Source organism: Bufo bufo, assembly GCF_905171765.1.
Source record: "Bufo bufo chromosome 11 unlocalized genomic scaffold, aBufBuf1.1 SUPER_11_unloc_1, whole genome shotgun sequence".
Taxonomy (NCBI): Eukaryota; Metazoa; Chordata; class Amphibia; order Anura; family Bufonidae; genus Bufo; species Bufo bufo.
The window spans coordinates 121578-134625 of record NW_024400016.1 but is presented as its reverse complement, the minus strand read 5'-3'; the positions used below and the strand labels follow the sequence as shown (position 1 = coordinate 134625).

The window sequence follows — 13048 nt, the reverse complement described above, 5'->3', positions numbered from 1 at the left end:
TACACTTCTAGTACTCCCATCCGATGGGAGAATACATGAAAGATACATGTGAGCAGCCACAAAACATGGACATACATGTCTGTTACCACATGGTTGGGGGCATCACAAAATGGTATCAAGGGCTGCAAGTGGCCCCCGGGCCGTAGGTTGTGCACCCCTGTTATAGATGGTAAGCCCTCACGGGCAGGGACCTCTCTTCTTCTGTACAAGTCTGTAACTCGTCTTGTTCATGCTTATTGCAATTGTTTTCTATTATGTATGCATACCCCTTATCATATCTGCAGCCCCATGGAATGAATGGCGCTATAATAATACTACAGCACCCTCATAGTAACGACGTTAGTGCCCCTTCATACAGTATCCATCACAATGCCAGGACATACAATGGCTACCACAATGTGATCATACACAGTGACTAGCACAGTGTGGGGGACATTATTTCACAGCTGTACATTTAGGACCATTAGACCTCATGCGGGCCCTGTATAATGTGATATTTCCTGTACATTATATGTCTACATCCAGCACTGATGACGTCCATATAATTTCTTATTAGGTGACACTCTGGTGGAGCAAATCCTGCTGGATGAACATGGACACCAACTGTCCCCACAACTCAAAGGTAAGTGAGATTTATATAGCCCTTTTATAATAAAACTGCTCATTGTCTACATTACAGGGGTCGAGTCGAGGGGGAACGCGTGGGAACGGCGTTCCTGCACTTTTTTCATGGCAGGAACGCCGTTCCCTTTCAGGGCAAAAGGACCAGGAGGAAGCGGTGAAGGCTTTGTACTCACCGCCGCCTTCCTGGTCCTCGGCTGTCGGCTGTGAGGGCTGCGCACAGGAGCCGAGTGAGTCGCTCTGTCACGTCACTCCGTGCGCAGCCTACAGCAGTAGAAGAGGAGCGTCTGCGTCCAGGAGCAGGAGAGGTAAGTGTAAGTGGTTTTTTTTTTCCATATTTTATTTATACTATAGGCGCTGATGAGAGGCACTGACGGGGGGGGGGCTGATGAGAGGCACTGACTGGGGGGGCTGATGAGAGGCACTGAAGGGGGGGGCTGATGAGAGGCACTGACGGGGGGGGCTGATGAGAGGCACTGACAGGGGGGGGCTGATGAGAGGCACTGACGGGGGGGGCTGATGAGAGGCACTGACAGGGGGGGGCTGATGAGAGGCACTGACGGGGGGGGCTGATGAGAGGCACTGACGGGGGGGGGGGCTCTGATCAGAGGCACTGACGGGGGAGTTCCCACACTTTTTTTCCCAGGACTTGACCCCTGCTACATTATATTACACCTGTAACATAGAACATGGTGTTTTGACTGCAGGGAGTTGTTATAGAGCAGGAGGAGCTGAGCAGATTCATATTTAGTTTTCTGTGACAATGTTTTCTTGTATAACCTCCTCCTCATAGAGGGAAGGCTCTCAGTCCCTGATAGGACCTCCTGCTCATAGAGGGAAGGCTCTTAGTCTCTGATAGGACCTCCTCCTCATAGAGGGAAGGCTGTCAGTCACTGATAGGACCTCCTCCTCATAGAGGGAAGGCTGTCAGTCACTGATGGGGCCTCCTTCTCATAGAGGGAAGGCTGTGAGTCACTAATAGGACCTCCTCCTCATAGAGGGAAGGTTTTCAGTCACTGATAGGACCTCCTCCTCATAGAGGGAACGTTGTCAGTCACTGATAGGACCTCCTCCTCATAGAGGGAAGGCTGACAATCACTGATAGGACCACCTCCTTGACTTATCCCAGAATGAGAATGATTTTTGTCGGGGATATAAAGCAAATGCTTTAAATAAAAAAAAAATGGATCAAAACAAAAAAATTTCAAATGGAATTTATCCTCGAGGTGGACATATAAAACACCTCAAAAAGAGTTTAATCGGTTATTTAATTAGATTGTGCAATCAGTAAAACATGGTACAAGCGTCTATGCAAAAATATAGATAATTTTTAATTCAATAACTTAAAATACAAGCAAAGCTTAATGAATATAAGATTCAATAACATATAATATGCAATAACAATACCCAAAATTGGCCACTAGATGGCACTAACACAAATACCAACGTATACACAGTACCTCTCAAACAGAAGAATGTAATATAACCGACTCGACCACAATTATGAGATATAAAATAACTCAATAATGTTAATGATAGATATGAGCCCTTGCTCTGCACAAACTATGACAAATCTCGGATAATCGGGTAGTATTGCCACACAACTTATAAATTATCAAGCCTGGTATTGACTATGGAATAAAATTATTCCAGTCAGAGTTTGCTCTGAAATCAATATTAGATCTTTTATTCAGTAATATGCATCTTTACTGAATAGTGATAATATTGATGTACTATACATCCGCCCTACATATTTTCTAAATATCAGGCTTATTAATTTATATCAATACTACGCATAATAAAGTTATATGTTACCAGAGAATGCAGATGATATGCAGAGTCTAAGGGAAGTCAGCTCTAAAGTGCGTTCTGGTCATTGGGATTTTATCCGGGGTGTGCTTCCATTCTTTTGTCCCTTTCTTTTTCTTTCTTCTTCCTTGTTCCCCTTGTTTTCCTCCTCACTCTAGTGTGTGGTCTAGTATCCAAAACTTATCAGTTAGATACACCTTCCTAGCTTGGAGTTTTCCAATAATTTACGGCTAGGCGTGTACATATGATAATGACGGTGATGTCATTGTATTACCCAAAATGCATTTCTGCTGTTGGTGTAATGTTACTCATTTACCCCTAGGTGACACTATTACCTAAGCTATTAGTATCATTCTAGTAAGGGTTAAATATCCAAGTTTGACTTCATCTCACATTCCATACACATGACATAAAAATCAGAGCTCCAGGGATTAGTTCTGACACGTATACCAATTAAGCACAGACTTTTAGGTACCAGTTGGATGTTTCTCACACTGTTAATTTATGGTACAGATAATATAATGGACTTTGTTCTCTCACAGACATCTGTGCCCCCTCTTTTACTCCAATGGGTAATTGATGGTTAGTTAAAATAATGCATCTTTCCCTAGACAGAGACTCATTAACAATGTTTACACTTAAACTGTTTTCATTATACTTTAGGAGTGTATGCGTTCCTGTTGAGAAATATATCAGATACATAAACGTCCTTAATACATACCAATATAATACAATACATAGGTCCTATTGATTTTCTTATACAAAAACTAAGGTTGATTATAAGTGTATATAGATATTACAGATTGTCTGCTTCATTAATAGATACCAAACTGTAGAGGTAATGAGCACCAGCTGCGTCTGGAAAATATCCTTATCTTAGTAATAAATCTATAAGGAGACAAGAATGCTTCCTCTCAGACTGGTACATCCATGAGAAGAAACCTTATGAACAGTGTCCTTTCCATGAACCCCTCTCGGTCATCTTTAAAATACATAACATATAACAATATGGTGTCTTATAGGTCTAATCAAATCCACTGTAATTAGGATATTTAGATATTAATGTCATATACTTATGAAAAAGCAGAAGATTTTAAAGCGACCCTGTCAGCATGATTAACCCTCCAAAAGTCTGCACTTATGCTATAGCTTTGCTGCTGCTTGCTGACCAGTGCTGTGGCAGGCACAGCACTGTGAAGTGCCTTTTGCCCTGTGGCATTAGAAAAATTTTGATATCTCTGTAATTCCTCTAGCACCGTTCTATGGAAGCAGTAGGTTTAAAGAGCACACCAAATGCTTGAAATAACTTATTTATTACCTTTAACTTTTCTTCATATATAACACTGTTGCCTCCGCAGCAGAAAGATTCACAACATGGCGGCATGCATAAGATGGTGGTTTAACTGTTCAATCTTGTTATTCAACATAAAATGGTGGATATATTTCTCTCTTCAGTATCTGTACTCTCACTTTAAGTTATTTAAGCAATCTCTCTGAGAGGTACGGTATATCTGAGATTTGCTATTGGTTTGATTATAACCAATCTGGATTGGATTGTTTGCTTTCTATGGCTCAGTATGAACTGGTATGAGCAGTTTGTAATTTGCAACGAAATGCACTGGTGGAACTGTAAGTAAACACATAACTAGTTCAGTATACAGTTCTAATTACAATACTAACAATAGGAACATTATACAGTATAAGGCATATTAGCAACCTAGGACAGGTCTTAGCTGTACAGCTACAAGTGCAGGTGCTGATGACATAATTGAACGCGGAAGTAGGGGCGACCCTGGCTACAAAGACAGAGGAGGATCGCTTCTGGGTTAAATGAGGTCATCAGCTCTTGTGCGGTATGGATATGAAATGCTCTGTAAGAAGCAGCAAAGCTGTAGTACAGGCGCAGATATTTAGAGGTAGTACTCAGGCGCAGAAGATAGGGAAAGATGAGGTGTCTGGCTCCAGGGGTGTAGGAACCCCCAAAAATCTGGGGGGGACAGCATTTTTGCTCGCCTGGTATATTCTTATTCAGTAAACTGCGAGTTGTTTATATCGTTAAATTTTAAGTTTGTGTGTGAAAAATCTCACAACAACAAAGTATGCAAAAAGGAACAGTTCTTTGTTTATTAGGTCACAGAAATGAACCAAACATTTGACATATATTTCAGTTATTCCACTTAAAACTAGTGGTAATAATACTTTTAGGGTACTTTCACACTTGCGGCAGTGTGATCCGGCGGGCAGTTCCGTCGTCGGAACTGCCCTCCGGATCCGCCGATCTGCCGCTGACTGAAAGCATTTGTGAGAAGGATCCGGATGCGGATCAGTCTCACAAATGCATTGCAAGGACGGATCCGTCTCTCCGCTTGTCATGCGGACAGACAGATCCGTCTTGTATATTTAGTTCACATTTTTACTGGTCTGCGCATGCGCAGGCCGGAAGGACGGATCCGGCATTCCGGTATTTTGAATGCCGGATTCGGCACTAATACATTCCTATGGGAAAAAATGCTGGATCCGGCATTCAGGCAAGTCTTCAGTTTTTTTCACAGGAGAGAAAACCGTAGCATGCTGCGGGTTTATCTTTTGCCTGATCAGTCAAAACGACTGAACTGAAGACATCCTGATGCAAACTGAACGGATTACTCTCCATTCAGAATGCATGGGGATAAAACTGTTCAGTTCTTTTCCGGTATAGAGCCCCTGTGACGGAACTCTATGCCAAAAAAGAAAAACGATAGTGTCAAAGTACCCTAAGGGCTCTTTCACACTTGCGTTCTTTTCTTCCGGCATAGAGTTCCGTCGTCGGGGCTCTATGCCGGAAGAATCCTGATCAGTTTTATCCTAATGCATTCTGAATGGAGAGAAATCCGTTCAGGATGCATCAGGATGTCTTCAGTTCCGGACCGGAACGTTTTTTGGCCGGAGAAAATACCGCAGCATGCTGCGCTTTTTGCTCCGGCCAAAAATCCTGAACACTTGCCGCAAGGCCGGATCCGGAATTTATGCCCATTGAAAGGCATTAATCCGGATCCGGCCTTAAGCTAAACGTCGTTTCGGCGCATTGCTGGATCCGACGTTTAGCTTTTTCTGAATGGTTACCATGGCTGCCAAGATGCTAAAGTCCTGGCAGCCATGGTAAAGTGTAGTGGGGAGCGGGGGAGCAGTATACTTACCGTCCGTGCGGCTCCCCGGGCGCTCCAGAGTGACGTCAGGGCGCCCCACGCGCATGGATGACGTGATCGCATGGACACGTCATCCATGCGCATGGGGCACTCTGACGTCATTCTGGAGCGCCCCGGGATCCGCACGGACTGTAAGTATACTGCTCCCCCGCTCCCCACTACTACTATGGCAACCAGGACTTTAATAGCGTCCTGGCTGCCATAGTAACACTGAACGCATTTTGAAGACGGATCCGTCTTCAAATGCTTTCAGTTCACTTGCGTTTTTCCGGATCCGGCGTGTAATTCCGGCAAATGGAGTACACGCCGGATCCGGACAACGCAAGTGTGAAAGAGCCCTAAGTAATGCACTTTGCCTGATTTTAACAAAACAAAAGATCTTGTATAAATACAATTAAATACTATAACTATATAAATAGAAACAATTTTCTAACTGCAGACAGAGCGAGACCCTCTAAGCACCACAACCACAGCAGCGTACTTCAGCTAACTAGGTGCAAGGTAGCTGTTCCTGTAAATGTGTGCCTGCCACTGCCAGCTCACACACTAAAGCTACAGGAGATATGTGGTAAGTGTGCACACATTCACACAAGGCACAATGGAACAAATAAGTACCCTCCATAAAGTTTCCTTTAAGCCAAATCTAAAGAACGCAAGTTTTTAAAATCCAAAAACTTTTTTGCGACGATCACAACACATTGCAAATTCCTTTGCTATGGCTTCGATGTCTACTTTATCCATTATGTCTCTATGGATGTTGCATATAGCAACATGGTTCAAACGTTTCTGGGTCATTGTGGACCTCAACCAGGTTTTTAATCTATGCAGTGCACTAAAACTTCTCTCAGCTTCACAGGAAGAAGCAGGAATAGTTAATAGGATTCTGACCATTTTTTCTACATGAGAGAAAAAGCATCTTATTCTGGCAGGCATCTTTCGCAAAATATCTACAACCTCAGAGACTGAAGTGTACTTGTAAACACTTGATAAGGTGGTTATCTGGGCAGAGAGAAGATGATATTCAATCTCTGGATACTGGGGAAGAACTTCACTAGCTTGTCCTGTCAACAGATAATGTTCCAGTTTTTCATATACAAGTAAGCCCTCTTGGTCAAAGCGCTGCATTAACTGTGTCAATATAATATCCATTATTTGGAAATACTGAGGACAATAGTATTCCTTCACAGTCTTTGCATGAAATTGTTCAGTTGGCCCATGTTGAAGACGTTTAGGAATATTAGGTTGCCTTGGTACAGTAACCTCTTTTAGCTGGTATTTTTCCACTAAATTAATAGTGGTAGCAAGAACTCTTTCAAAGGACGTGTCACATCGTAACTTTTGTATAGCATCATGGGTCCGTTGTATACTTGCTAAAAGTCCTGATATGGTTTGTTCTCTGCCTTGCAAGGCGACATTCAGGCATTCTAAGATCTCCATGATGCTAAGAGAGATTTGAAGACCTAGTAGAGTTTTCCCTTGCCTAAATTGTTGTAGTAGGCCACGTGCACGTGGATTTATATCTCCACTACTTCTGGTATTTGCAATTTCTTCAAGTGTTTCCAAAATCAGCTGGTAATTATCCTGAATTTTTTTCACAGACTTCACTCTAACAGTCCAGCGTGTTGGGCACAATGGTTTAATATGCAAGACTTTAACAGGCCCTTCAGCTTCATGATGCACAATTTCTGAAAGTGTGGTTCTGCATTTCATAGATTGCCCAAAGAGTTTGCCAAGATCTTGCACACACATAAGTGCATCTTCCATTATTGGACATTGATGTGCTGCGGCCTGCATAACTAAATTTGTGCAATGTGCACCGCAATGGACATAAATGGCAAGTGCATGTTCCTGCTTGATTAATGCCTGGGCACCATGATATTTACCAGCCATATTTGAAGCTCCATCATATGTTTGCCCTCGCAACATTGACATACAAAGCCCATTACGGCATAAAGCATCCTTCACAATCTGTGCGATTGCAGATCCACTTGTTTCATCAACTTGATATAAGCCTATGAAGTCCTCATGTGGGTACAAGTCTTCATCAACATAGCGGATACAGAAACTTTCTTGTTCTTGACCAGATATATCTTGTGTGCCATCAACAATAATTGCAAAAACATTATTCCCAATCTGTTTCCGAATAAGGCATAATACGGTGTGAGACAATAACTTCAAAATCTCATTTTGAATGTCGGGACTCATGTATTCTGCTTTGTGTGATCCAATTTTTTAGATAAGACACATCATCTGCTCGTGCAAGCAGAAGCTGTTTAAAATTGCCATCATTGTCTTCATGGCCACGAAGAGGGAGACCTTGTTTTGCCAACAGGGCTATTGTTTGTACTATCTCGATGAGACACAGCCATGCATCATTCTGTTGCTGTTGAACTTGTAGTGAAAGCTGAGCATTAATCGGTTGTGAATCTTTATGATGCAATAGTTGCTTTATAGAATATGTATGAGCCGAACAACTTGATGTTTTTTAAACTTTTCAATAGCCACAAATGCTGGCTCAGTGTTCCTTTCTAGTTGAGTCAGATTCAGGACGGCTGCTTTAGCACAGTAGAAACATAGTACCCCTTCAAGATTAAAACTATAGTGCAGCCATGGAAAGCTTTGGAACCAGCACTCTTGAAAATGTAGAACACGCTTCTTTGCCTTTTGCGTTACAATGGTCTGAGCTGGAATTGTTTTGTAGTCTGGTTGATTTGGTACCACTGCCGTTCGTAATGTTTTCTCATCATCAGCTGGAAGAGAAATGCATTTTCCTTTCATGTAGGTTTTAGATTTACTATGAACATCTACAGTTTTGATTGCAGGACCACAAGCATGGTCTTCCTCACCATCACTACTTGAGTCACTCATGAGGCCAACTGCTTCTAAAGACAATGTCTCAGCATATTATTTTTCTGGCTCAACCAAATGATGCCAGACTGGTGATTCAGTGACCTCTTTTTGATGACATGCTTCTGAGCTTGATGACGATGCATTTGCTTTACTAGGCTTTGTAAAAAACCAGCGGATATCCATTCTGACTTTCTTCACATTCTGATCTTCACTCAAACTGACTTTTAAGGTTCCAGAAAAAACAAAATTTAAATGAAGAATCATAATACTGTACGATAACAAAAGATTTAGATTACTTACAGTTCTGAAGACTCAGGGGTGCTGGCTGGCTTGGCCTCAGGGGTGCTGGCTGGCTTGGCCGGGCAGAAGGAGTGTGGGAGACTGTGAGGCCTTTTTCTCCAAGCTGCTCCGGATCAGTGGTCTGGGCAGCTGGGCTCCGGGCTGGAAGTGGGCACAATAAGAAAAAAATATTTTTCATTACACCTCAGGTCAGACCACCAATCAGACCCCCAATGTCAATCAGACCTCAGCTAACAGCCCCAATAAGATCCCCAATGTTAATAAGGCCTCAGATCACACCTTAGCTCAGACCCCAATATGAATGACCCCCAATCAGACCTCAAATAAGAGCCCCATGCCTCATAGCAGCCCCCAGTGCCTCTCATCAGCCCCCCCGGGGTGCCTCTCATCAGCCAGTAATAACAGACCCCCCCCCCAATCATGTGCCAGTAATAACAGACCCCCCAATCATGTGCCAGTAATAACAGACCCCCCCAATCATGTGCCAGTAATAACAGACCCCCCAATCATGTGCCAGTAATAACAGACCCCCCAATCATGTGCCAGTAATAACAGACCCCCCCAATCATGTGCCAGTAATACCAGACCCCCCAATCATGTGCCAGTAATACCAGACCCCCCAATCATGTGCCAGTAATACCAGACCCCCCAATCATGTGCCAATAATACCAGACCCCCCAAATTCCTCAATCATGTGCCAGTATAATACCAGACCCCCCAATCATGTGCCAGTAATACCAGACCCCCCCCCCAATCATGTGCCAGTAATACCATATGGTCCAGACCCCCCCCCCCAATCATGTGCCAGTAATACCAGACCCACCAAATCATGTGGCAGTATTGTAATACCAGACCAGACCCCCCAATCATGTGCCACTATACCAGACCCCCCCAATCATGTGCCAGTAATACCAGACAGACCCCCCAATCATGTGGCAGTAATACCAAACACCCCCCCCCAATCTGTGCCAGTATTTCCAGGGCCCCCCCAAATTCCCCAATCATGTGCCAGTATAATACCAGTGCCCCCCTTTTATGTGGCAGTTAAAAAAAAAAAATTATTGTATATAATATAGTTTAAAAAAAAAATGAACACTTATACTTGCCTCTTTGGAGCGATGCGATGCAGGCCTCTTCCAGCCTGTGTCCTGACTCCAGCGCTGTACGGCTCAGGAGGCCTACGCCGGCCTCTGATAGGCTGCTGGCCTAGTAGTGCCGGCAGCCTATCAGAGGAACAGGAAAGGGACACACCTCCCTGCCCTGCTCCTCCGCAGCCTTCTGTTTGTATCGCTGTCCAGAGGACAGCGATATAAACAGAAACAGATCACCATGGAGATGAGCGCTTCGCTTCCACAATGGAAGCGCTCATCTCAGTGCCTGCCCCGCTGCCGCCGCACACTGCCTGCCCCGCCGCACACAGACACTGCAGCTGGCCTGGCTGGAGCCTGGGGGGGATTTAACCAAACCTGTCCTCCCCGCATTATTTATCCGTCCGTCCCCCCCCCCCGCTTCCTACGCCCATGTCTGGCTCTATCAATGAAATGTCAGGGTGCAGTGTTCAGCGCACCAGGGGTGCTTATAAAGCTACAGCACACCCCTCGGTGTTCCAACTAAGTAATTTGCATATTTATAAAAGTAATGATATCTATGCATTATTAATACCTAAAAAAAACTATAATTTGTATCAGTATGATCAACCCTACCAGGCACTATGTCTGGTTTAGTAGGGTTGATCATGCTGACAGTGCTGCTTTTAATAAAGTACAAGTTTCACTGGCTGAATCTTTTCCCATAAACTATACACCAATCTGCTCAGCTCCTCCTGCTCTATGACATGCTGCCTGCATTTCATGTAAATTACACCGTACAGCACCACCACACCTAGTATTCTAGTTAGTAACATGCAGCAGTGGCCCGGGTGGGAGGTGAGTGTGATGGTGGTACTAGTACTCACTGTGACTATGGTCCTCCCTGGTACTCATTGGACCGTGCACAGTGAATAGAGCACCCTTTGTCCCCCTCATTGCAAACCCTGGTTTAAGATCTACCAGGTTTGTGGTGCCCTTGATGTTGTGTAAAGTTATTATCCAGATTTATCATCCAGTGTCAGTCTGTGTGATAAATCTGGAGCAGTGTCAGGCGGTCTGGTCTTAGTTTACACTGTCTTACTTTCAGACGCTATTAGTAAATATGCTCCAATGTGTCTAGAAAAGTGGCCAAGAGGAGCTGGAAAATTCAGCAATGTACAGATATCTGACATTTCTTAATCAAGATATTTAGTTCTGTTTCAGCTTCTTATCTTCACCTTTTATTTTCCTATTTCCTATAGAATTCCAGATCAGTCACAAGAAACATTTAGAGGAAAGAACTGAGAAACTTCTAGAGAACAAACCTCCAAGATGTGACCAGCGAGAGGAAAGTTTTTCATTCTGTACACGTTATGTCAACCTTATCATTGTCTCCACTGGTCACTTCAGAAAACGCTCTGAGAATGAGCTCATAGAGACCGGGGTAAAACATGAGGAACACTTAAAGAGAAAACAAAATGAATTACTACGCATTTCCCCCAACAAACTGTTCCGCTGGTGCCACCGATCCGAACAAGTGCCACATATGGTAATGGTGAGCGGAGTGCCTGGTGTAGGGAAGACCACACTGATGCAGAAGGTTGTCTATGACTGGGTGAAGGGGGATCTCTATCAAAGATTCTCCTTTGTCTTTTTCTTCAAATTCCGAGAACTCAACAGACTGGATAAAGTTAGTCTGGACTCTCTAATCCTTCATCATTACCCATATCTGGAGGAGCAGCTTAGTAACATCTTACTGGAACCAGAAAAACTTCTCTTTATATTTGATGGTTTAGATGAAAGTCTTCATAACATGGATTTCTCATCACGTCACTTGTGCTCTAATCCTACACAGCCTGAACCTTGTGGTCAGATTGTGGTTAGTTTGGTGAGAAAGTCTCTTCTTGATGGTTGTTCTGTCCTAATGACCAGTCGCCCAACCAGACTGGCATTAATTGATTGTAGAGTTTTCCAGAGAATAGTAGAAATCACTGGATTTTTACCTGAAGAACGACAGATGTACTTTAAAAATTTCTTCCCTGACCCTGAACTGGCGGAAAAGGCTTTTAATTATGTGAAGCAGAATGACATCCTGTACACGTTCTGTTACCTCCCGTCCTACTGCTGGATCATCTGTACAGTATTATCCAGGAGCTTCCAGCCAACAAGTAGTGATCAACCGGTGTCATTATTACCTAAAACTGTCACCCAGCTTTTTGCAATATTTGTCGCCAACATCCTGTCCAATCACTGCCTGGACAAAAGTGACGCCCAGAAGATCCTGCAGTCCATCGGATGGATGGCAGAACATGGAGTCATGAATCACAGGATTATCTTTGATGAACGAGATCTGGACTGTTTCCATGTGGACAATAAGTCAAAGCTCTTATCAAGTTTTCTGATGGAATCGAAGGAACCTGTGTCCTATTCCTTCTTACATTTCACAGTTCAGGAATTCTTCTCTGCCTTGGTGCATTATGTGGATTATTCTCCTGAGAAGTTACAGAAATCACTAAAAGATGCCAAATCCTATCCTGATGGACGAGGTGAGATGTTCCTCCATTTCCTGTGTGGTCTATCAGACGGCTCCACCAGGTCAATGCTAACTGGATACCTGGACAGACAAGCAACTCAGACATCTATAGATGTCATCACTTGGCTAAAGAACTTCATTCTAGTAGAAAAGAGGCCAATGCAAAGTAAGAAGAACAAGCAATGTCTTCTCAGTGCATTTTTCTATCTATACGAATCTCGGAATAAGAATCTAGTGAAGGAATCACTACAATCACATGAAAGTCTTGACTTTTCTGATGTTCGTATGTCGACTCTAGACAGCACAGTGTTAGCATTTATTCTGGACACTTGCAAAAATATAGAAGACCTGAATCTATATGGATGTTCCTTAGACAATGAAGGATTAGAAAGACTTGCTCCAGGATTACATAACCTGCAGTTTCTGAGGTAAAATACTAATTATATTTCATTTTTCTGCAGTATTCAGGATCTGAAAGATTTATTGTATGTATTAGAGATAAGCAAACCGGTTTGTCACGAACTTTGCAAATTTTTGGCTGACAGACCAACCCAAACTTTTTCAGGTTAGTTTTGGACAAATGCAGTAAAACAGCACATAGCACCATTTTCCTGCACATATCAGTGGGAAAAATCACTAGGGAGGAAGAAGGGTTCTCACATGACCATGATAGGTAGATGGGG

At 43.3% G+C, this 13048-nt stretch overlaps 1 protein-coding gene across 1 annotated transcript in view; it reads left to right on the top strand.

Annotated features, from left to right (window-relative positions):
- LOC120983001 (NACHT, LRR and PYD domains-containing protein 12-like) overlaps window positions 1-12797 on the top strand; it is a 54274-nt gene extending 41477 nt beyond the window's left edge. The window contains exons 4-5 of the mRNA XM_040413115.1: window positions 557-622; window positions 11095-12797. Coding sequence (XP_040269049.1) covers window positions 557-622; window positions 11095-12797 — 1769 coding nt within the window. The remainder of the gene's footprint in view (window positions 1-556; window positions 623-11094) is intronic.
- Window positions 12798-13048: the final 251 nt, after the last annotated feature.